Here is a 24,854-nt window from a genome sequence, read left to right as displayed (position 1 = left end):
GCAATTGTTGGAAGATTAACTTTTGAAACAAAAATTCTCGTCGTTTCAAAAGTTAATCTCCACACATTGAAGGTTTTCAGATGAAACAAGCCTGCCCCAAAAATTACGTCATCCACAAATTTAGCAATGCTTGCAAAGATTGAATACTGTTTTTCACAAAAACTCCCGAATAATAATAATTTGTATGTACATATATGTTTATTGGTTGTTGATAATTGAAAATATGAATAATCCAGTGTTAAGGGTGTAATTATATTAACAGTCACTTTGTGGTAAAATCTATTAATTTTTAATTTAAGTTTTAATTTGTAAATACCACTAATTCTTAATATCTGTTGTGACACGTGTTTCTACGTATTCCGCAATTTTCTCGTGAAGCTAATAATAAATTCTAGAGTTATGTCCTTGGGACGTTGAAGGTCAAAGAAAGGGGAGGAGCTGTTTCTTATTTTTATTTAATTATTACTATTATTTGTCGAAGTTCGAACATTGGAATGACTTCCAAATACATGAATTATCTTTGAAAACATTTTTTTTTAGAACTCACTTACCATTTAAATCATGTTTATATAACATTTTAAGTGTGTCCAAATACTTGTTCACTAACCCGGATTATCTCCGATTACAAGTTTTTTTTCCATCTTTTGGCATCTCACGTAGATGAAGAATGAGAGTTCCAATAATTTAAGTGATGTGGTAGTTAAATATGAGTAGAATTGGTGAATGTTGTACTTATGTAAAATGATCACTCAACTAGCCTACGACAGGTCATATCATCATCATCATTACATCCTTGTAAATATCCAAATTTTTCATATTCTTCATCATCTACGTTGAGATGTCAAAAAATCACGTGTATACTATGGCCCTTGCATGAATCATGCGTACACTTACCAATAGACTGTATGAACGAAGAAAACAGTGACGGACATAGCATGCTTTCACATAGCATAGAAATTTCTGACGGACATAGCATAGAAATTTCTACCCTATCTTATGAGATAGGGTAGAAATATCTGTGTAAGGACCCTAGGCGTTTGAAAAAAAAGTGTTTGAAATTCCTACGGCGTGTCTGTTTATAGCGTGTAATTTCCGGTAAGGAGCTTTATGATTTAAAAAACAACATTTTTTTTCTTAGTTGATGCTTCTCACCTTTTATTTCAGATATGATTTTTAATCGATTTTTTTTTAAATTTCTAATGCAGCCTTTGTCGGTATTCAATAACTAAAAATAACCAACAAATAGTTTGTTTCTTCACTCGACAGTTTTTTTTATAGGTTTTAAGTACTTTTAATATAAAGAAGCTTAAATATAAAGGCGACAATAATTCACTTTGAAGCAATTGAACGAATTTAGGGGTTGTTCGCTAACACGGAATTTATTCCACCGGAGAGATCACATGTCTGTTCGCTCCCGATTTTTTTAAAGAATATATTGGATATTTTTTTTGTTTTTTTGTTTTTTTTTTTTTAATATTAATAGATTTTTTAACTCCTGACCTTTCAATAACTCGTTTCTTTTCAAAAGCATTTAATTATTTCGAAAAAAAAAAAATTCCATACCAAAACCGTGTTTAAAAAAAAGTTAAATGTTACCTAGATTTAGAAAAAATGAAGTTGCGACTTGACAAATACTGGACAAAATATTGAAAATACGGTTTAAATCCATCATTTACAAATCATCTAGTGTATACCATTGGTTGTCATAATCGTTAACTGGTCGCTATTCACCGATTACTTTGTTTAATTTCGGATATAGCGAAACATGTTAACCTTCGAGCATTTAAGACACCTATTTAAATTCTTTCGATTATCTAGTATGATGTGTATACTCGTACATGTATAAATAGTCTATCTTAATATTCATATTTTAGCAAAGCACCCGATTATCGTTAGTTAGATAAAAATTGTGTATGTGCGTGTATTGCTGATAATCCCATGGTCACATTAAGCACCTATAATGTGGTATAAACCTGCTCTGAAAGCAAGGCTTTTTAAGAAACAAAAAAAACTTAGTGGACGTTGATATGAAGTTATTTATATATATATATATATATATATATATATATATATATATATATATATATATATATATATATATATATATATATATATATATATATATATATATATATATATATATATATATATATTATATATATATATATATATATACTCCTACTTCTACCATGCTGATAGCACGCCGTTTCCCGACAGAGAGGATGGAATGCCACACTCGTCTGTCCTGACATATGACACACTCCTAGCTTCTTTCACATGCAAACCCTCCGGATATGTAAACTTTTGACATAATCACCTTTTAAATTCTGATTGATCTGGTCGTGTCAAAAGTCTTTTTTGGTCAATATACTTTCAAAACAATATACTTTAAATTTACTAAATATACTTTCTTACTAATTCTCTCGTAATCCAATCGTTGCATATGCCCAAATTACCATATAGATTTTTCTATCATCTCAGTTATCCCACGTTCAGCCTTACGTTCCTTTAAAATATTTTAATATATAATTCAGTTATTTACCGATTTTCCACAAATTCGTCTGATTGAATACATTTCAACGACGTTCTCTTATAAAAATACATAATTTTTATTTAATATTTACACTGTCAGTGATTGGTGCTTCAATTGGTAATACTGATATTTATGATTTGTGAAAATATGTCGATTTATCTCATTGTCTTAAAAATATCAAATATCGCTCACTCCTTTCAAGAACGTCATAAATCAAAAAACTTGATTTTTCAGGAGAACGTTTTTAAAGTTTAAAAATATAACACAATGTATTAAAAATAAATATCAAGCCACATATTGAACTTTTTACTGTGCAACAGATCTTTTTAAGTAAAACCTGAAGGTTTTTTCTTCATTTGAAAAATATTAAGTATATTTAAAAAAATAATTAAACAAACCATTTCTTCAAAATGAAAAAACAACAATTTCTGCCCTGTAGCGGGTAAATATTAAGTTAAAATTATGTCTCTTTTGCTGGGATATAGTACAATTTTGGGCATTCCGAAAACATGCACAACTGAAAATTGACGATTTTTGATTTATGACGTTCTTGAAAGGAGTGAGCGATATGTGGATATTTAATTAAGGAAAAAGCTCTTTTGTCTTTTTTTAAATGATTTTTAAAAACATTTTATGCGATTTTTGGTACATTCTATTATTTTGATTTGAACTTATGTAAACTTAATAATGGAACCTATTCACCAGTTTCGTATGTACTTCTAGCCTTTTTTTATGCGAATTTTTTTATGCGTCTATGTTGAACGTATCTATCGCATAAAAAGAGACCCAAGTGTACTTATACAAGTCAAGCATATACTTATGCAAGTAAAACTGGTAGTTATGCTTATGCAAGTCAAGCTATGTTTGCAAAATTAATTTCGAAATTCGAAACTCACGTTCAATGCGTCGAAAAACATCAGGGCCTTGTCTTCATTTCTTTGTTTTCAGATATTCAAAAAGTTTCTTTGAACTTGTTTCCTCTTTGCGTGTGGTGAATGGAGTTTTAGCACCTTGTTGTCATTTTTTGAAACGGCTCATTTGATGCTTTTATCTTGCTGGGATGATATGAACGCAGGTCGATTCGTCACACTTTCTTGCCTGCGAATAACGGCGGGTTCGTTGGAAGGTCAAATGATCCAACGGCCTCATCTCAACCTTGAATATGCAATTTTTCAACTCCAGTTCGTCTTAATAAACAAAGTACAGGTTAAAATAAATCGATTTAAAACAAAATCTTTAATATGGATTTATATTATCCACTGACACTTCGTGATGGAATTGCATTTTTAATTTATTATAAGATTATAACCAATATTTTTCGCTTTTCCACTTTTTTTATTTGACCAGCGACCGGGTTTCGTCGTTACCGACATCATCAGACTGGTGATGATGTCATCTGACCAGTCTGATGATGTCGGTAACGACGAAACCCGGTCTCTGGTCAAATAAAAAAGTGGAAAAGCTAAAAATATTGGTTTTAATCTAATAATAAATTAAATCTTTAATAAGTATTATTTTTTGACATCTCATCAAAGATGAAGAAGAAAATGGAAGTCTGGGCATTTACGGGGCTGACGACCATCATAGGCTGGTTTAAGTGATCACTTTACACACGTGTAACATTCACTATGACGGTCGTCTGCCCCGTAAATGCCCAGACTTCCATTTTCTTCTTCATCTTTGAAGAGAAGTCAAAAAATAATATGAAAATAACTCCTGTGATTGGAGATAATCCAGATTTTGTGAACAAGTATTTGGACACACTCAAAATGTTGTAAAAAAATCTTTAATAAGTAATGTTGTATAAATATTCGAGTCCGCCTCCGTAGTGTAATGGTCAGCACGCTCGGCTACCGTTCTGGAGGTCCCGGGTTCGATTCCCAAGGGGGGTCAAATAAATATAAGTGATTTTTTCACTGTAATATTTATTCAATATTACCCTGGACTGGTACCTGAAGCGGAGGGCTGATCACCTTTCCTTTATGTGTAAACGATCAAGATAATACTGCGTTCATATGAAGCAGTGCCTTGTGCACCATTGGGGTGCGGATAAGGGTTTTATTATTATTATATTTTCGAAAAAGTACTCTTAGAGCAAATTTTTTCTACTATAGCATTATTTAAATTCAAAAACCCTTATCCGCACCCAATGGTGCATAGGGCACTTCATCATATAAACTCGGTGTTATCTTAATCGCTAACACATTAAGGAAAGGTGATCAGGCCTCCGCTTCAGGTAATATTGAATAAATATTAGAGTGAAAAATCACTTATATTTATTTGACCCCCCCCCCTGGGAATCGAACCCGCTGACCATTACACTACGACGGCTGAACATTATACCATGGTATAATCATAAGGCAAAATTTAATGGTTATTTTGGGCATTGTACTATGGTATAATCATCAGGCAAAATTTAACTAACTAACTAACTAACCATCACGCCGCTTCCCCGCAGGGGTAGGCAGAGAGAATCGAACGCCACACCATTCTGTCTTTGCAAACATTCTTTGCCTCTTCTACATTCATGCATCTCCTCATACATACCCGACGATTATTACGACTCCTGACCCGGCCGCTTTCAAGTATTTGACATACATCAGGCAAAATTTCATGGCATGAAATCATCTTCTGACAATAATGATATTATAAATAAATGAAAATTATCATGTTTATTATTTACGATGTATCGTTAATAATAAACATGATAATTTTGATAATAACTAGATAATACCCGCTAGAGGGCAGAAAGTGTTGCATGAAAGAATTTTGCATTTTGAAGAAAAGGTATTGTTTAATTTTTTTTTTAATATTCTAAATATTTTTCAAATGTAGAAAAAACATTCAGGTTTTGCCTAAAAAATCTGTTACATAGTAAAAAGTTCAATAAGTGGCTTGATATTTATTTTTAAAATATTTTATTTTATTTTTAAACTTAAAAAAATCTCCTAAAAAATCTTTTTTTTTAAATATATAACGTTGTTGAAAGGAGATATGTAGCGATATGTGCGTACAAAGTGGATATTTGTTCTTGAAACAAATGATTTAATATGTATTATTTCAAAGTCCTTATGTTCTGTTTAAATTCAGTAATATATTCATAGCACGTATTAAGAGTAATAAATCATAAAACATTAGTAGATATGTGAAGTGTATGTAAAATGTTAAATTTTTGCGTATTTATAATTTTGTATTGTGCAGGTCGGAAGAAAATATTAAAATAATATTTGTGATATTTTTTTCAAATATAAACTAAATTAATACATTATGCTACTGAAGGTGGGGATCTTATTAAAATTATTTCTCCATCCATTGCTATTTTAATTATGATGGTAAGTTGGATACTGATCAACTGTGAAAAATAAAACTTATTTAAATACAAATGAATGGTAATGAAGTCTGTCAAATAACAAATGCTTCATCGAAAGGGATTTTATTCAAACCGTTACTCACTTGTTTGTCTAAAAATAAGTTTTTGTTAGCGTTGATATTGAGCAAAAGCCCGACGTTTTCATCTAAAATTAGTTTTTGTTCAATCGTGTAAGAAAATATTCATTTAAAGTAAATGTATTTTAAGAAGCCTTGTCTATGCTTTAAAATTATTTTAATTTGTAATAAGTTTGCTTGTTTGTACCTTATTCATATAAATGCAAATGTTACAGTGATATTTCGGTACGAAAAGGTATGCAAAATATGAATGAAGGTTTATATAGTGTCCTATTAGAATGTCGTATTTCCTAAAAATAATAAAAATAGATTTTTTTAAAACAATTTTAGGGTAAGTTAGGGTTGCCATATTCTTCAGAGACCGTGTGGGTAGATTTTATTTCAAACGTATATTCTATTTTCAAAATTTAAGGACCATTTATATTTTTAAACTATTTATATTTTTAAGGGTTATTCTCTTATCCTATGTTATCAAAGGGGAAAACATAATACAACGGTTTATGAAAGGGATAAGTTTCTTAAAAAATAAATCATATATTTTTTCTGTATTTCATATAAATTTTATCATTATAATATGAATCTTCCGTAATTCTAACTAATATATCGCTCACTCCTTTCAAAAACGTCATCAATAAAAAAAACTTGATTTTTCAGGAGAACGTTTTTAAAGTTTAACAATATAATGCAATGTATTAAAAATAAATATCAAGGCACTTATTGAACTTTTTACTGTGCAACAGATCTTTTCAGGTAAAACCTGAAGGGTTTTCTCCATTTGAAAAATATTTAGGATATTTAAAAAAGAATTAAACAATACCTTTTCTTAAAATTGCAAAAATAACATTTTCTGCCCTGTAGTGGGTAAGTATCAAGTTAAAAATATGCCTCTTTTGCTGGAATACAATACATTTTCTGGGCCATCCGAAAACATGCACAACTGAAAATTGACAATTTTGATTTATGACGTTCTTGAAAGGAGTGAGCGATATGTGATGTACATGAAAATAATGTTCGCCTCCATAACGTAATGGTCAGCACGCTCGGCTACCATTCTGGAGGTCCCGGGTTCGATTCCCAGGGGGGGTCAAATAAATATAAGTGATTTTTTCACTCTTATATTTTTTCAATATCACCATGGACTGGTACCTGAAGCGGAGGGCTGATCACCTTTCCTTCATGTGTTAACGATCAAGATAACACTGCGTTTATATGCAGTGCCCTATGCACCACTGGGGTGCGGATAAGGGTTTGAAGAAGACATGAAAAGAAAAATCACCATATTTACTCATTATATCAACAACAAAAAAAAAATGTTCTGTGATAGCATTCAAATCCGGATTATATGCGTTCTGGTCAGGTACTTCAACTGTTAAACAACACATATATAGGGTCCGCCAAATAACTTTTTTTTTTTGAAAAAAGGGCGCAAAACATCGAGTGTAGCTTCGGCTGTGTGGCACGTAGCGCCGTCTTGTTGAAACCAAATGTTGCCAATATCCTCCTCTTCAATTTTTGTGAACAAAAATCCGTTCAAATTGTTGAGAACGACGGTGAATTGATGTTGATGGCGCTTCACGCACACTTTCTGCCACAACATCGATATTCTCGGGTGTACGCACTGTTTTTGGCTTTTCACGCTTTGGTTTATCGATGAGGATGCCAGTTTCTTTCACTTTTTTCACAAGATAACGAACATACGGAGCTGACGGTGCTTCTCTTCTTCCAAAAACCGTACGCAATTTTCGCACACATTCTGCAACATTACCATGATTTTCAAAGTAATGTCGCAATATTTCCCAGCGTTGTTCAAGCGTATACACATAACCATATTCGCTTAGCGGAAGGATAAAACTAATTATCTGTCAAATCAGACATGAGCTAAGTGTTACCATTCACGAAATAAGCACTAGTTGAAAAAAAAAACTTTAGATGGCGGACCCTTTACATACAGCAAAATCTCGATATAACGGAGTAATTGGGGGGAGGGGGTGTCCGTTAAAGCCGAAAGTCAATTATATAAAAATATTGAATAAAACACTTGTTTTTTACCACTTGCGTTTATTTATGACAACTAGTTTCGGAAGCTAAGCTTCCATCTTCAGGTCTGCATAATAACTAAAAAATAATTAGTAAAAAAATGTTCTATAAAAAACATGGCACGATCAAATATGCCAAATACTTGAAAGTGGTCAGGTTAGGAGTCGTAACAATCGGCGGGTATGTATGAGGATATGCATGAAAGTGGAAGAGGCGAAGAATGTTTGCAAGGACACAGTGGTGTGGCGCTCTATTCTCTCTGCCTACCCCTGCGGGAAGCGGCGTGATGGTTAGTTAGTTAGTTAGTTAGTTAGTTTTTAAATAAGGAGCGGGGTATGTTAAGGTATGGGGGGTTTACCTTCTACCACACGAAGGCCAAATTATGAATTATTTAGAAAATTAAAGAATCCAAAAAAACCTTAATTCTGATAATAATTTAATTAATCATATATTATTTCAAAATTCTTCACCTTTGCTTTCTATTTTTCCTTTATTTTCAAACTCCGTCCCCTTGACTAACCCCCCTCCCCTCAACTTTGAAGAAAAAAGTAAAAAAAAAGATCTTAAACCAGCCTATGACGGTCGTCGGCCTTTAAATGCCCAGACTTCCATATTCTTCTTCATCTTTGATGAGATGTCAAAAAAATCATATGAAAATAACTCCTGTAATTGGAGATAATCTAGTTTTTGTGAACAAGTATTTGGACACATTCAAAATGTTGTAAAAAATATCATTCGTGAAGAGTCCATCCATTAACTTGATATAACAATTTCGTTAAATTTCAATTAAAATTTCAATAATTTACTGGGCTTAATAAATACAATTGTACGATTCATTGAATTTACGAAACTGCTTAAAAATAGACAACAATAATGACGACAGGACGTAAGCTTTAAAATGATTATTGTGCTGGTAGAGTTATGGGTTACAATTATTCTTAGTGATACTCGCTAAAGGATTTCTAGAAGTCTTTAACACTTGGTACCATCAATATTTATATGATGCCTCACACATTGATACTTTTAGATGTGAAACTTCTTAGGCGGCGATTCGATAATCGATATTTGGACGAGAATTGAGAGTGGACATCAACCATTGATTACATTTTTTTCTCGTTATATCACCACTGACATATATCTCATATTTTTATTTATTACAAATCATTAAAATCAGTATTACCAATAGAAGCACCAACCAATGATCAAGTGTAAACATCGAATTGACAGAATATTTTTCAATATGTTTCATTAATATAACCCTGGACTGGTACCTACCTGACGCCCAGGACTGATCACTTTGCTTTTATATAGTAAAATATCAAATTATCATTGCAATGATGCAGTGCCCTATGCACCATTGGGTGCGGTTAAGGGTCAGTATTAGTAGTTTAGAAAGATTGAAAATAGTTATGTGTAGTTACTTCTAGTTTCTGCAGTAAATCGTACTTATCCTTCTTCTTCCTGGCTCCTTTCCAACTTATCGTCTTTATAGACTGTTGGGGTCAGCTCTACTCGTCCTCAGGTTGTTAGTCCTTATACAACGTCAAACAGGCCATCCCTTCGAATCATGTTATATTTCTGTATCATCCATGATTTTTTCAATAGCATCCATGATTTTTTCAATAGCATCCATGATTCTTTGGTCTTCCCCTTGATGTCTTTCGAGAAAGATCCATAAAAATTACCCGGTTAAATTTATTGGGGTACAATAAATTGGGGTGTCTATGTCCTTTGTCGACTAGTTAGTACTGGAGGTCCCGGGTTTGATTCCCAGGGGAGGGGGTCAATTAATATAAGTGATTTTTCACTATAATATTTATTCAACAATACCCTGGACTGGTACCTGAAGCGGATGCGGATAAGGGTTTAAAGAAAAGAAGAGGACCTCCTATGTTCTATACCATCAATTGCCTTTCCTCTACCTTGTTATTGATGTCAGTTATCTTATTTTGTCTATGATGAACACTCCAGCAGACCATCGAGGCATTAACATTTCAGCAGTTTCTAGTTACCTAGAGTAGGTGAAAAAAAGCATTTGTAGTAGATATTACTCAAACTGATTTTACTATAGTATGTAAAGGCGGTAGCAGTATATTACAATGGGGTTATGGGCTATAAATATTAGATGGACTTAGTCCGCCTTCATAGTGTAGTGGTTAGCGCGTTAGGCTACCATGCTGCAGGTCCAGGCTTCAAATCCCAAGAGGTTCAAAATTATAATGATTTTTCAGTTTTCAATTCGATATTTATTTAATATGACCCTGGACTAATACCTGAAGCGGAAGGCTGGTCACTTTCCCTTCGTGTATTTTCCGATAAAAGAACACTTCTTCCATACGATGCAGTGCCCTATGCGCCATTGGGTGCGGATAAGGGTTAGAAGAAGAGTAGGTGAATCGTCCTTATCCATTGCTCTGATTTTTTTAAAACTGGTTTTTATATTATCGATTGTTTGTTCACAGTTCTGTCATCTGGAGCCCACGGGAAGTCGGTTCCCGGAGGAACGAGCGTCAACACGAGTCTGAGCGAGAAGGCCCTGAATCTTTGCGGCGCCAACTTCTGCGTGGTCGGCAACCATGGCAACGACAACCTCGAGAGGCCGCCAGACGCTGAGATCTACGAGATCTCCTCCATCTACCTTGCCTGCGTTTTCATTGCCGTCGCAATGATGGCTCTCCTAGTAGACCCGCTTTCTAGGTAAGTCGCACTTTGGTCTCATTAACCTAGCCGGCTCCGACAGGGGGATTGAAATCTCTTTATATGAATTTTAATTCAATAACTTTAACTACGTCTTTAATATTATACACGTTCGTATATAAAAAACGTAATGATTGTGTTTTATATGTAAAATAAACACAAAAGTTATAGGTTTTATTGATTACTTACTTAGAACACTAATAAGAATTTGCTAGTAAATACAAGTAAATTATTTTTTAGATCCGCCGCTGTGATTTTTTTAAAGTAATATATTTTACTCAGATTCGAATGGCATACCTATATCAAAATACTTATTTTCACAACATTTTGAGTGTGTCCAAATACTTGTTCACAAATCTGGGTATATTGCATCTTACATTGCATCTCAACATAGATTGGGAAGATTATGGATGTCTGGATATTTACAGAGCTTATGACATATCATAGGCTGGTTAAGTGATCACTTTACACACGTGTAACATTCACGAGTATGTAAAGTAATCACTTTACCAGCTGATGACCTTATAATGTTAATGTTTTGCATCTAGTATCCTTACACCCAAAATATCATCTGCACCCGATGGTGTATAGGGCACTGCATTGTATAAATGTAGTGTTATCTTAATCACATTAGGGAAAAGTGATTATCCCTCCGCTTCAGGTAATATTGAATAAATATTAGAGTGAAAAAATCACTTATATTTATTTGACCCCGCCCCCTAGGAATCGAACCCGGGACCTCCAGTACGGTATCCGAACGTGCTGATCATTACACTACGGAGGCGGATAAATCTAGTACAACTTGGAAAATAAGTGTATGTTTGTATATATACATAGTTATTAAAAGTCGGAAATAATAACAAAGCCCATCACTGACTCAAAAAATATCGCTGCACAAAGTACACGAGATGTACAATACACAACCATAATTTCAAATAATTTGATGAATTTTGTCTTTCGTGACTGCAGCTTCGAGGAGCTGAATGAAATGGGGTAAGTTGTATAATATTATATGGATGTTTAACCTATCCGAGAGTGAGTTTCTGCGGACAAAACTATTTCTGGAGAGTTTTTTTGCTATTTTTTAACTTTTGATCATTTTAATTCATAGTCGATTCTAAATGCATAGCATATTTTATTAAATAAAAAATAATAACTACACCAATAAACATGATTTATCGTAACATCGATAATTTTGACATATTTTATTTATTGTTTCGGCATTAACTTTGTGGTAAGACATGTTACAATGATTAAAGAAAACACTTCGTTTTTTACCACTTGAGTTTTATTATAGACTACATGTTTCAGAAGTTAAACTTCCATCATTCAGGTCTGTATAATGTTATTATACAGACCTGAATGATGGAAGTTTAACTTCTGAAACATGTAGTCTATAATAAAACTCAAGTGGTAAAAAACGAAGTGTTTTCTTTAATCATTGTAATTTTGACATAAATCATGTTTTGTATCGGCCGCACATGTACGGCCATACTCCTTTGAGGAAAGTTTGGTATGGCCGTCCATATAAGTCCATACTCCCGGACAGGTTAGTTATCGTCTTGTCAAAAGGTTTATCAATGTTTCATTATGTATCATTATAACCTTTTTTATGAATGAAGATAGTCTGAGCATCATAAGGCTTACGACCTAACATTTGGCAGACTTGTGGCGGAGGCTGACCGGAGCCATTTCGTCGAAACGTAACACGTTACTATGCGAGCATTCGTATAGTCAGTGCAGCGAGCCGAGCGCTCCATCAGTAGTCGGAGCGCTACGTTACGACGCCGACGTTACGTTACGACAAAATGCTCCGGTCAGTCACCACCCTAAGCGATCACTTTATACACTTTATTTATTTATTTATTGAACGGCAAATGCCTTTAACATAATACATTTATGCAGTATCTAATATAAAAATATACAATAATGAATACACTTATAGAGACACAAAAGGTCTAAAACACAAAATACACAGGTATATTGAAAGCTTTCAAATGTAAATTCCCAGTAAAATCAGGATAAAATTTTATATTGTTTCACATTTTCAATCAATTCCGCAACTTAGTTTTTTTTTTTAAATTGTTTTGTAAGAGCAGAGCTGTCAGATCTGGAAATATTGAAAGCAATATAAACATAAAATAATAATTAAATAACAAATAGTAAGCACTGGTAAATACACGTCTCCTTCACACACTATCAGCGAGCAGCAAGAGAGAGTGAAACACAACGTTTGCATTTATTCATTATAACATGGAGAAGAAATGCTGAGAAAGTACAGACTTCAAGGTGGATAACAATATATTAAATAAATCTATACCTTCAATAGCATTGGCTAACATGTAAAGCCATGTAAAGCGGAATCAGAGAGAACATGGCATAGTTCGCATTATGTAAAAATTCTGCGAAAATAGATTTTTGCCTAGTACCTCTTCGACGCACGCTAAGCTTTATTTGATTTAGGAGATCAGGGTTATCCAAAAAATTGTAAAGAATTTTATATAACAGGACCAATTCAGTAATTACCCTTCTATCACTAAGATTTATTATTTTAGACGCTTCATTATGCAATTATAATTTAACTCAACAATGGGTATAACACTTGTGTAACATCCTTCAGCCCATTATGGAACATCCATTTTTCATTCATTTTTGAAAACTGTAAACATGCAATGATCTTATATCCTTCCGCATACCGGTAAGGTTTTCGAAAGATTCGTGAAGTAGGCCGATTACAGCATAGGCCGCATAGGTTAGATTCGAAACATGAAATTGACAAAATAATAAAAAATTGACATCTCATTCGTAGGGTGAAAAATCCAGTGTCAGATATAAAAAATAGTAATAGTTCAAGAAAGGTTTTCAGCTGTTTTTTTTTTAATTCTTGACCATCGTAAAAAAAATATATAAATAATCGAATATTTATAATAATGTATGAAACTATTTTATAATGTAAGCTTGCAAATTGTTGCATTATTTATCAAAATATCTCAATCTCGACAGTTGAAAAATACAGGCTTTATTAATTTGCTCGATATACGAGTATTATTACACTACGATCAATGCTTAAACCTTCATGATACCCGCAGGGGTAGGCAGAGAGAATAGAGCGCCACACCTATCTGTCCTTGCAAACATTCTTCGCCTCTTCCACGTTCATGCATCTCCTCATATATACCCGCCGAACGTTACGACTCCTAACCTGACCACTTTCAAGTATTTGGCATACCTGATCGTGCCATGTTTTTCTCGGTCTTCCTCTGCTTCTTTTCCCACTAACATTCGCCTCATAAATTTGTTTTACCGTTCTTTCCTCACTCATTCGTTCTACATGTCCAAACCATCTCAACATACCTTTCTTAATTTTATCGATAATGCTTATCTCAGCTTTGCATTCCTTCCTTATTTCACTATTCGTACATCTATCATACATCGTTTTGTAGCACATTCTTCTGAGAGATCGCATTTCAACTGTATTCAGTCTACTTTCATCCTTCTTTTGCCAACTCCATGTTTCACTTCCATACATCAGAGTTGGAACCAGGACTCCGTTGTGCACTGCCATTTGATCTGCATACTAAATGTATATTGCACGATGAAAATTTAAGCGTTGTCCAGTCATTTTAAATAGGACAAAATTTTCCACTATTTATTGTTATTATTAACACCAATATTAATATGGTATTTTCGATTATTACTTTTAAACCAATTTCATATTGCCCCGATAATAATCAATCTAAAAACTGCGAGGTCAATTTTCACGCTCCGTTTAAAAATCTAAAAATGACTTGAGGAACTGATTGAATTCCTAAAATCCTAAAATAAATACTGAAAACTGAAACTGACATATTTGGGTCCTTTCTTAAAATAAAAATATTCAACAGAAAAAAAGGTACCTGGTCGAATTGACGTAAAGCAATTTGGAAACGATGTTTTTTTAAGTTGAATGTCAAATAGGTAGGTAAGGTAAATTAAAATGAAATTAGATATTAATTTGAATGGTCAAATAAAGAACTATGATGAGATTGAAATGACATAAACAATATTGCAATTATATTTAATTATCTGTTCAAGCATAAAAGATATTCGTTTCCTATTTGAACTTTAGACATGTTGATTTGACTTAATTAGCTAACCATGATTTTAATCATATTTTTTGCTAATCACAAATCTATTCTAGATATGAATGAATGATTCTAAATGTCTGTATACCTATGAAAGTACCAAATGCATATCTATCCACCTAAAAACTTATAATATATATAAAAACTTATAATAGATATAAAACGTCATTGATATTTTCTTAGATCCATCATACGCCAATCGTTAGGTGAGGTTAGGGTGGGTTTCTAGCTATGAATGAATGAATGATTCTAAATGTCTGTATACCTATGAAAGTACCATATGCATATCTATCCACCTAAAAACTTGATATAAAACGTCAATGATATTTTCTTAGATCCATCATACGCCAATCGTTAGGTGAGGTTAGGTTAGGTTCTAGCTATGAATGAATGAATGATTCTAAATGTCTGTATACCTATGAAAGTACCATAAGCATATCTATCCACCTAAAAACTTGATGTAAAACGTCATTGATATTTTCTTAGATCCATCATACGCCAATCGTTAGGTAAGGTTAGGTTAGGTTCTAGCTATGAATGAATGAATGATTCTAAATGTCTGTATACCTATAAAAGTACCATATGCATATCTATCCACCTAAAAACTTGATATAAAACGTCATTGATATTTTCTTAGATCCATCGTACGCCAATCGTTAGGTGAGGTTAGGTTAGGTTCTAGCTATGAATGAATGAATGATTCTAAATGTATATATATCCATAAAATGCGTACGCATATCTATACACCTACAAACACGATGGTGTAACGCATCATTGAAAATTATATCATTTAATATAATTTACAAAATGTTGTTATGCGATGTTAAATTATGAATATCGTCATGGTATACTAATGGTTTATACGTCATCGACATTTAAAATCCATTCGATACTCCTCATTAATCATTTATTAATGAACAATTGACACAAAAGCAGCTATTGTTTTCTAGTGATACCACAATGTATACTTATAGCTACATACACAAGGACCAGGAAATACAAATTAAAATGTATGTAACATATTTTATTATATTTTTATAAACAGACTACAATTATTTCATATTCATTTCACATTATAAGAGTCCATAATCTATGGAAAAAATAGCTGTTTTTAATTGTTCCGTTCAAGTACATATTTTAATTATAGACTTGTATATTTCAGAGTCACTTGGGCTTTAGTAATTTAAAAAAAACGAGTGTTTTTGTCTAGAGTTATTTTACACATACAATTGAGCTTTACAAATTTATAAAATCTTGAAAATTACAAATTTTATTTACACACAAGCTTGTCAGGGGATATTAGCTGGTGATAAAAGGTTAATACTGGAGAGATCGGATAGGAAGTTTAGGTATCCGTGATTTAACAGGCATCCAAAGAACATGAATTCCGGAAAAGAAGAAAGAAGAAAATGAAAATCATTCAGATTGTGAAGAAATGTTAAAAAAGAAGAATAAGAAACTTGCGGAAAAGGAGATGAAGCTGAAAAGGAGGATGAAAAAAAAGACAGTAGTGAATCCGAAAGAGAGTCTGAACCGGAAGAATATGAATAATATTAACGAAACCGGATAAAAATAAAGATAAATGTGGATTTCTTGATGAAGAAGCAGAAGTAACTTACTAAGTAAGCAGAGTGCTTAGTAAGCAGAAGTACTTGATTGACTTGTAACTAACTAACCAACACAAATGCGCAAAAAAGTTACGGCTTTTTGCCAAAACTTTCTCTGACATTATGCGCAAAGCAAAAATTTAGTCAAAATACCATTTTCCATGCAAAAATCAGCTCTGAAGAATCCACACATGATATTATTTATTGATTCGGCATTGACTTTGTGGAGTGACATGTTGATTATTTAAAACAAAATAAACATTGTATTCTATTGAATTTTATTTCAATACACACGACTAGTTTAAGAATAAAAGTTACTGTCAGAACTTGTAAAACATAAGGTTTGTAAAACAAACGTTTGTAAAAATTGATTTATACCTCTGTAGTTCCCACGATCCACCCTTGAATCCTTTCCCAAAGAGAGCTATTATAATTGCACTTCTCCAATCGACGGGAGTATAACTCTCCTCTAGACACCGATTAAAGAGCCAATGCAACCATGTGAGAACTATTTCGCCATCATTCTGCGGTGAAATTATCAAATCATACAGCTTTTTGATTTTTTAAAGACTAAATGGCATTCTTATCTTATTTTATACATACCTATCATAATTGTATCATCATTCATATGTATTCGAGGAAATGTGATTATTAATGCTTTTTTTATTTTTTTTTATGCAAAAAGTTTTTATTTGATTATTCATGTGCGTATTTTTCATAAGCATTATCGATAAAATTAAGAAAGGTGTGTTGAGATGGTTTGGACGTGTAGAACGAATGAGTGAGGAAAGAACGGTAAAACAAATTTATGAGGCGAATGTAAGTGGAAAAAAGAGCAGAGGAAGACCGAGAAAAACATGGCACGATCAGGTATGCCAAATACTTGAAAGTGGTCAGGTTAGGAGTCGTAACAATTGGCTGGTATGTATGAGGAGATGCATGAACGTAGAAGAGGCGAAGAATGTTTGCAAAGACAGAGTGGTGTGGCGTTCTATTCTCTCTGTCTACCCCTGCGGGGAAGCGGTGTGATGGTTAGTTAGTTAGTTAGTTAGTATTTTTAATATACTCCTACCTCGCTTATATGTTTTATTTTTCGTTTACCCACATCGCAACCGTTAAAAAAATTGTTTAATACGGCCTCCTAAATAAAGATAATTTTAATATATTTACTGACCAGAATAATTATTTAAATAGATTCACATGTTTATTAATGGTAAACATTTTGAACTCTGTTTTTTTTATATTAACTTTTTAAAATTCCACAACTCATTGCTTACGTGTCACAAATTATGTTACGCATGTTTAAAGTGACTTATCCCCAATGCACTTAAGTGCATTCGCGACAACGCACGGAGATGTATTATATTCCCTGTTCTAACCTACATGTTCCCCCGACGAGTGCATTTTGTCTCGCTCGTGTCACTGTCCCAGGGAATAGATAGATTATCATATTATGATAGTACAGAATTATGTACAAACTAAAATATGCATAGTAACTCATTTGTGTTTGTATAGAAGATCGTTTGCCAATATGTCTAGTGAGATCCTTTATACATATGAGTACAAAAAATATAGTAAGTGCTGCAGACTCTTGAGTCAGAGTTTATGGGTTCGAACCCACTCTACCACAATTCGATACCAATTTTTAATAATGAGCCGCTTAGGCTCACAAAAAATCGTATAATATTGAAGAATTTTTGTATTTTTTTTTTATTTCACTTTTTTTAAATTCCAAATTGTGTGACGACAATAAGTGCACTGCACCCGTACACATATTGAGAAACTGCGTGTGGTTTAAAGAAAAACGAATCGGATTATGCATTCAGGTCGTTATATTTTCTCGTAATTCGCGTTTGCAGGGCCCAGAGCATTAACTCTAAACCGGATGAACATTTTCCACGGAGTCAAAAAATTCAATTGATTTGGCGTAATTCGTTCGCACACAAAACCGATAATCATATCCGTAACAATAGTTGAATGGCAAATTTGACACGTGAAAAGCACGAGGAGACTCGATTACGTATTTGCAAAAGAGCAAATAAGGTTTCACAAAAGTCATCAAATAACCAAAATAAAACAGATATGAAAAGATAATTTGGTATAAATTCAGATCCATATGAATAGGCACAGGTTCATTCATCGAGTTATTAGCATTCTGACTAGTTATATGTAGGTTGGTAATCGTCGACACGAAGTCTCATTAATATAACATGCCGTCTTTATTTTAAGATGTCATACCGTCGCCCGACGTGAATGCTAATTCAGCCGTTGTAATAGGTAATTATAAAAGAATTTTCTTATTTGGGTTTCACGCGTTAAGCGTAATTGTCATTTTAATGCGGCCCATAATATTATGGAAGTCAAAGGATTACCTGATCACGTTCTATATCGAGATCTGTTCAATGAAGCATTCACTTTTGATCAGCAATTTGTAAATGTAAATAGGTTGGTAGGTACCACATGCCGACCCGATAGACACTGCCAATCTGTCGAGTGGATCAATAAAACTGCTCGAGGCATTCTCAAACACTTGTTAAAATAAGCGATGTTTCAGTTTCAGGTATTAGGATTCATTGCTCTGTTGACTTTTGTGTACAAACACCGCGAGGTTCATTCAGTACAGCGTCGTTCAAGAAATTAGTAGTATTTTATTGCTTCCACAATACAAACAGTTTGTACTGACTAACTAGTTCTTTTCAGGTGATTCGTCACGTATCTGTTATTAGGCGAATGGACTGTCGGACGTAATACGGATCGACCTTTTGCCATTTAAGTACGTGTTTACGCGGATGTACATCATTATGTTCATCAAATTATTTGATGATTTTCGCGTCATGTCATTAGAGATAGTTTCATAGAACCTTCATCGAGTGGGAGACCTACGTTTGATTTTATAAATTAATTAAACAGTACTACTACCGTATTAGTATTTATATGGCTACACATATTTACTTAAAAAATATCTTATACTAGTTACGCTGTGCTTCTAAAAAAAAGAGACTAAGCTCTCGTGCTCGGAGAGAGACTTACACTCAATATTTATTTATTTTACATGAATAAGGATACAATACAGTATTTTATCTTTAATTTATTTATTGTGTTTTTATGTATGAAAATGTAGTATAATAATTTCATCTAGTTTGGGAAGAGCGATCCTCCCAAGTAATTAAAAAATAGTAACATATTATTATTTGAACACTCTCCTTATCATTCATCCTTCTCTTTGTGTAATTACCACTTTTAAAAAATGTATCCTTGTATTTCTTTTGATATGCTCTCTCTCTATTTCTCTCTCTCCCTTTGTTTCTAACATTAAATGAATTTTTACTTCTATCACGTAACGAAGCTTCATACGTATGTACCGTCGTTAGAGACAAAGCTATTGAGATATTCATATGGTATCTGTAAATTTTCTGGGGTTACTATCTGGTTTATTTGATCACTTATACACATATACCGAGAGAACATCATTACTGTATGAAAAGCACGAAACGTAAAACTATACGAGCACTAATACAAAAATGCAGTATTAGTGCACAAAAGGTACACTCAAGAGGCACGCAATGCCATCGAAAAAGTAGGATTCTGACGACATACACCTGGAATGTCCAAAGTTGCATATGCGTATACTTCATATACCTTTTGATGGGAACATTAATTATTATGATATGAGCAGTCACCTGTTCAGCTATGGATATACTCACCTACTGGCATAATTAGTTTATATCGTAATGTAAATATTATTGTTTTTTGGCACAACTAATTACATAGATAAATACATATCACAGATTGATTGTCAGTATTACGTTCAACTTAACTGTAATTACTTTCCGTTTGACCGTAAGCACCTATGAGCCATTGTTTAAAGCGGGATAATCGATAGCCCGCAACTTAATTTTCTTTAAACCTGGGTAACATTTAAAGTAATTGTATTATTTGCTTGAATTACCATTTGTGTATTGAAAAAATTGGTATTTCTACGAAATAAATATATGGTTTTAAAAGATAAAAGCTTTTGAAAGGAAAGGAGTAAAAATGACATAGAATATTTTTTCAAATATGTATATTCTAAAAAAACAAATTTCAATACACATTCTAAAAAAATGTGTGCGAAGAACACGTGTAGCTTTTCGGGTAGCTGGTCACGTACTGAATTGTTTTTTTGAGAGTATACCCTTAAGATGCAACATGTCTGTGAACATTGGTTTCAAGAGTTGTGTTTGTTTTATTGTGTTCGAATCAATTTATTATATATATACAAATGAATGCAAGTTTACAACATTTTAAATGTGTCCAAATACTTATTAACAAATCTGGATTATCTCCGCTCAGGCATTATTTTTTACAATTTTGACATCTCAACATAGGTGAAGAAGAATATGGAAATCTGGTTATTTACAGGGCTTGCGACCTTCATAGGCTTAGCTAAGTGATTACTTCAAACACGTGTTACATTCACAAATTCTACCCATGATCGACAACCACACCACTCACTATTACAGACTCCTAGATAAATTGAGATGAATATATCTTGTAGTAAATAAAATAAATATAAATATGTAAAGTCTTGGTATAAAAATGTTTTTATTTACAGGTATGGAGAGAAACAGCGTAAGCCCGATGGTGCAGGAGAACTTACGGGTATTCAACTTTTGTCTGCGACTGCGTATCAGCTCAAGAAACCAAACCAGCAGCTTTTGATCCCAATCACCTTGTGGATAGGAATGGAGCAAGCTTTCATTGGGGCAGATTTTACTCAGGTATTGAATCACTTATACTTACATAATATAATAATTTAAGTAAATAATTTTTAAAAGTTAACAAATTAAGAACCATTGTTTCAAAATTGGACTTTAAAATTAATTAAACGCCTTACTAAGCACAGCTTGCCAAGACGTTCATTTACTTTATTTAAAAAATAAGGGAATGTATATATCTAGATAATACAAGCAATACAACACAAAATAAAGTAAATTGATATAAACAAAATAAAAATATAAGTTTTTGCAACAATAACTGTATGTGTCCGCTTTTGGCTGTCTCTATCTCAGCGGGGTGACCAACTTGATGCAACTCTTTTGTCCCATATTCTGCTAAGGAGTTTACTCCCAGAAATTGGCAAATGCTGAGAAGTTTTTGATTGGCTCTCACTAGTTTATCCTTCCTGTTCCCAACACGGATTAAAATGAAACATGTTCTTAGCTAGAAGAAACAAGAATCCATTAATTAATCTATAAAATAAAAATAAATGTAACTCTCATCTAAAAATAAAAAAGTCCACGCTTTTCTCTGGTCAACTCGGCGTACCCGCTACAGCGCATGTCGGAGATAATTAGGTTCATGTATATGAAGCGGCATAGTCATGTCAGCCTCCATAGTGTATATGAAGCGGCATAGGCATGTCAGCCTCCATAGTGTAAAGGTCAGCACGCTCGGCTACCGTTCTGGAGGTCCCAGGTTCGATTCCCAGGGGGGGTCAAATAAATATAAGTGATTTTTTCACTGTAATATTTATTCAATACTACCATGGACTGGTACCTGAAGCGGAGGGCTGATCACCTTTCCTTCATGTGTAAACGATCAAGATAGCACTGCGTTTATATGAAGCAGTGCCCTATGCACCATTGGGGTGCGGATAAGGGTTTTATATTTTTATATTTGAAGCGGGGTCGTCCTCTGCAGTTTGTGCCTTCGCACATGCCCTCCGCAATTTTTAGTAGCAGGTCTGGGTGTCTTATACTCGTATTATGGTCTATCCATTTGGCTCGCTGTTGTTTCTTTATTAAGTCGGCATCTAGACTCCCCAGCTCTACTAAATACCTTCTGCCCATGAATCCTAACATGCGCTTGTAGCACCTCATCTGAAACGCTTCCAGTCTCCCGCGTTTTGCCTGCCAGATAGTCTACGTTTCGCTTCCATACAACAGTATACTTCAGTTAAGAGTTGAAATTTTAATTAAAGATGTAAGATTGTTATTACTTTTTTCCGAAATTCGTTAAAAATCTCAGCTACATCACTATTGTTTTTTACCTCATTTCAATAGATGATGTAAGCGTGTGAGTTTTTCATTGTTCTGCGGAATATATAGAAGCTTCAAAATCAAAGTAAATATGGATATTAAGTCATAGACGGAATAGTGAATGTTAAACATTGTATAAAAATAACCAGTCAATGATAGGTTAAAGCTCTGTAAAAGCTCAAACTTTCAGATCCACTCTAAATAACCCTTTTCGGCTTTGTTGAGTTATCTTAAATGTCATTACTATTACTTTCTGAGCAAAATCGTAGGTCAAGGTTTAACGCATGATATTTAACATCAAGAGTACATCTCAACCTAAAATCTTTTGTTTTAAAACACAGAAATTAAATATGAAAAAAAGTTGAGAAGAGCAATAAAGTATTCTACTCAAACATCCAGAACCAGCCGATAACCTAATTGAAGATCAAATTGATTCGTGTCGATTCAATGCGGTGCACTATACACCATATTCTTCATTCAAGGGTTGCGTTTAAAGTCACTTTATGCGGCAAAAGTGGGCAGGGTTGGTTAAAATTCAAACCCGTGTAAAAGATTATACATTGATACGTATCTCATGATAAAGAAATGGTTCGAAAACTTTTTGTTTGATGACGTACTTAAGGTAACTTCGTTAATTATTACCGAAAACTTTTGTTAAATGACACAAAATTTTATATAAATAAAAAAAAACTTTCATCGGCATTGGGTTTATTACAAGGGTTGCATTTGCAAATTAAAATATAAGTTATTTCTAAAGATTTGGGTTTTCTTCTTAATGATGAATATACAGTCCCGTTTTCACTTTTAACTACGTATAAACGTAATGCATTTTATATTTTGCTAGGTATATTTTATACTAGGTTTTCTAAGACGAAAGTCCGTCAAAAAGTTAAATGATAGATGTTCGAACTGTGATCTAACGTTATAAAATCGGTAATATTTCTAATTTTAAACTAATTTTTACGAAACTAATCCAAGGACGTTTTCATCTAGGGTAGGGTGGTTTTAAATGTGACATATTCTAGAGCGTTTTAAATGTAACATGTATTACACGAATGTGCGGAAAAATCTTGAATGATGATTGTTCTAATAGTGATAAAAGGAAATAATGCAAGGCTGAGATAAGCATTATCGATAAAATTAAGAAAGGTGTGTTGAGATAGTTTGGGCATGTGAATAGAATAAGCGAAGAAAGAACTGTAAAACGAATTTATGAAGCGGATGTGGTTGGTAATAGAAGCAGAGGAAGACTGAATAAAACTCGGCCTGATCAAGTGTTTCAAATACTTGAATAAAGTGGTCAGGTCGGGAATTGGAATATCGAGAAGATAAATGAAGATTGTGAGCAAAAAAATATCAATTTATTTTCTCTGCCTTTCCCTGCGGAATGTTGCGCGTTGGTTAGATCGTTAGTTAGTTAGTTAGCGAAATAAAAGTGCATTTATTGTAGAGGGAAAATCTTTACCTACATGAAGGCAAAATCAATCCGGCGCTTCAGTGACCAGTCAAGCCACTTATTGAACTTTTTACTGTGCAACAGATCTTTTTAGGTAAAACCTGAATGTTTCTTCTCCATTTCAAAAAAAATTTTTTTCAAAAAAATAATTAAACAATACATTTTCTTCAAAATGCAAAAATAACAAGTAGCGGGTAAATATTAATTTAAAAATATGCCGCTTTTGCTGGGATATAGTACATTTTCTGGGCATTCCGAAAACATCCACAACTGAAAATTGTCAATTTTTGATATTATATGACGTTGTTGAAAGGAGTGAGCGATACATGCTTATAACGTGTTTTTTTGTTTTAGGCTTACGTGTCATGTGCGATGGGCATTCACACAATCGGATATGTTATGATCTGCTTTGGGGTGGTGAACGCAATCTGCTCGCTGGTCTTTGGCTCCATGATGAAGTTCGTCGGAAGGATCCCAATCATCGTCCTAGGAGCCATAGTCCACGCGTCCCTGATCGGAGTCCTTCTCGTTTGGCGCCCACATCCTGATAGTCCCTTGGTCTTCTTCGCGATCTCTGGACTATGGGGAGTCGGCGATGCTGTGTGGCAGACTCAAGTCAATGGTATTGTCCTTTTTCATTTATTTATTTATTTAATCTTCATGCTCTGAATAGAAATATGTATTTTTTGACTTCTCAACACCAATGATGAAGAACATTGAAGTTTGGGCATTTACGGGGCTTAAGACTATCATAGGCTGGTTTAAGTGATCACTTTAGACACATGTAACATTCAACAATTATACCCATGATTGACAAATTTTTGGAACTTCTATATATGTATATATATAATATTCAAATTTGAAACACAGCGCTTGAATCACTAGAATTTCAATAGAGACATCTAAAGTGAGATTAAAAAGCTTTTTATTGAT

At 33.4% G+C, this 24,854-nt stretch overlaps 1 protein-coding gene across 2 annotated transcripts in view; it reads left to right on the top strand.

Moving 5' to 3' along the window:
• The window catches only part of LOC148301100 (UNC93-like protein), a 102,472-nt gene that overhangs the window by 70,000 nt on the left and 7,618 nt on the right, over positions 1–24,854 (top strand). For both annotated transcript variants that reach the window (XM_088273811.1, XM_088273812.1), the window contains 3 exons: positions 10,480–10,714; positions 21,040–21,205; positions 24,276–24,543. In XM_088273811.1, the coding sequence (XP_088129937.1) occupies positions 10,480–10,714; positions 21,040–21,205; positions 24,276–24,543 (669 nt within the window). The remainder of the gene's footprint in view (positions 1–10,479; positions 10,715–21,039; positions 21,206–24,275; positions 24,544–24,854) is intronic.

This window comes from Brachycentrus maculatus, unplaced genomic scaffold (genome assembly GCF_059751285.1).
Source record: "Brachycentrus maculatus isolate JH-2025_06_01 unplaced genomic scaffold, ASM5975128v1 h1tg000608l, whole genome shotgun sequence".
Taxonomy (NCBI): Eukaryota; Metazoa; Arthropoda; class Insecta; order Trichoptera; family Brachycentridae; genus Brachycentrus; species Brachycentrus maculatus.
The sequence above is the reverse complement of the archived record's forward strand: the minus strand, read 5'-3'. Positions and strand labels throughout refer to the sequence as shown.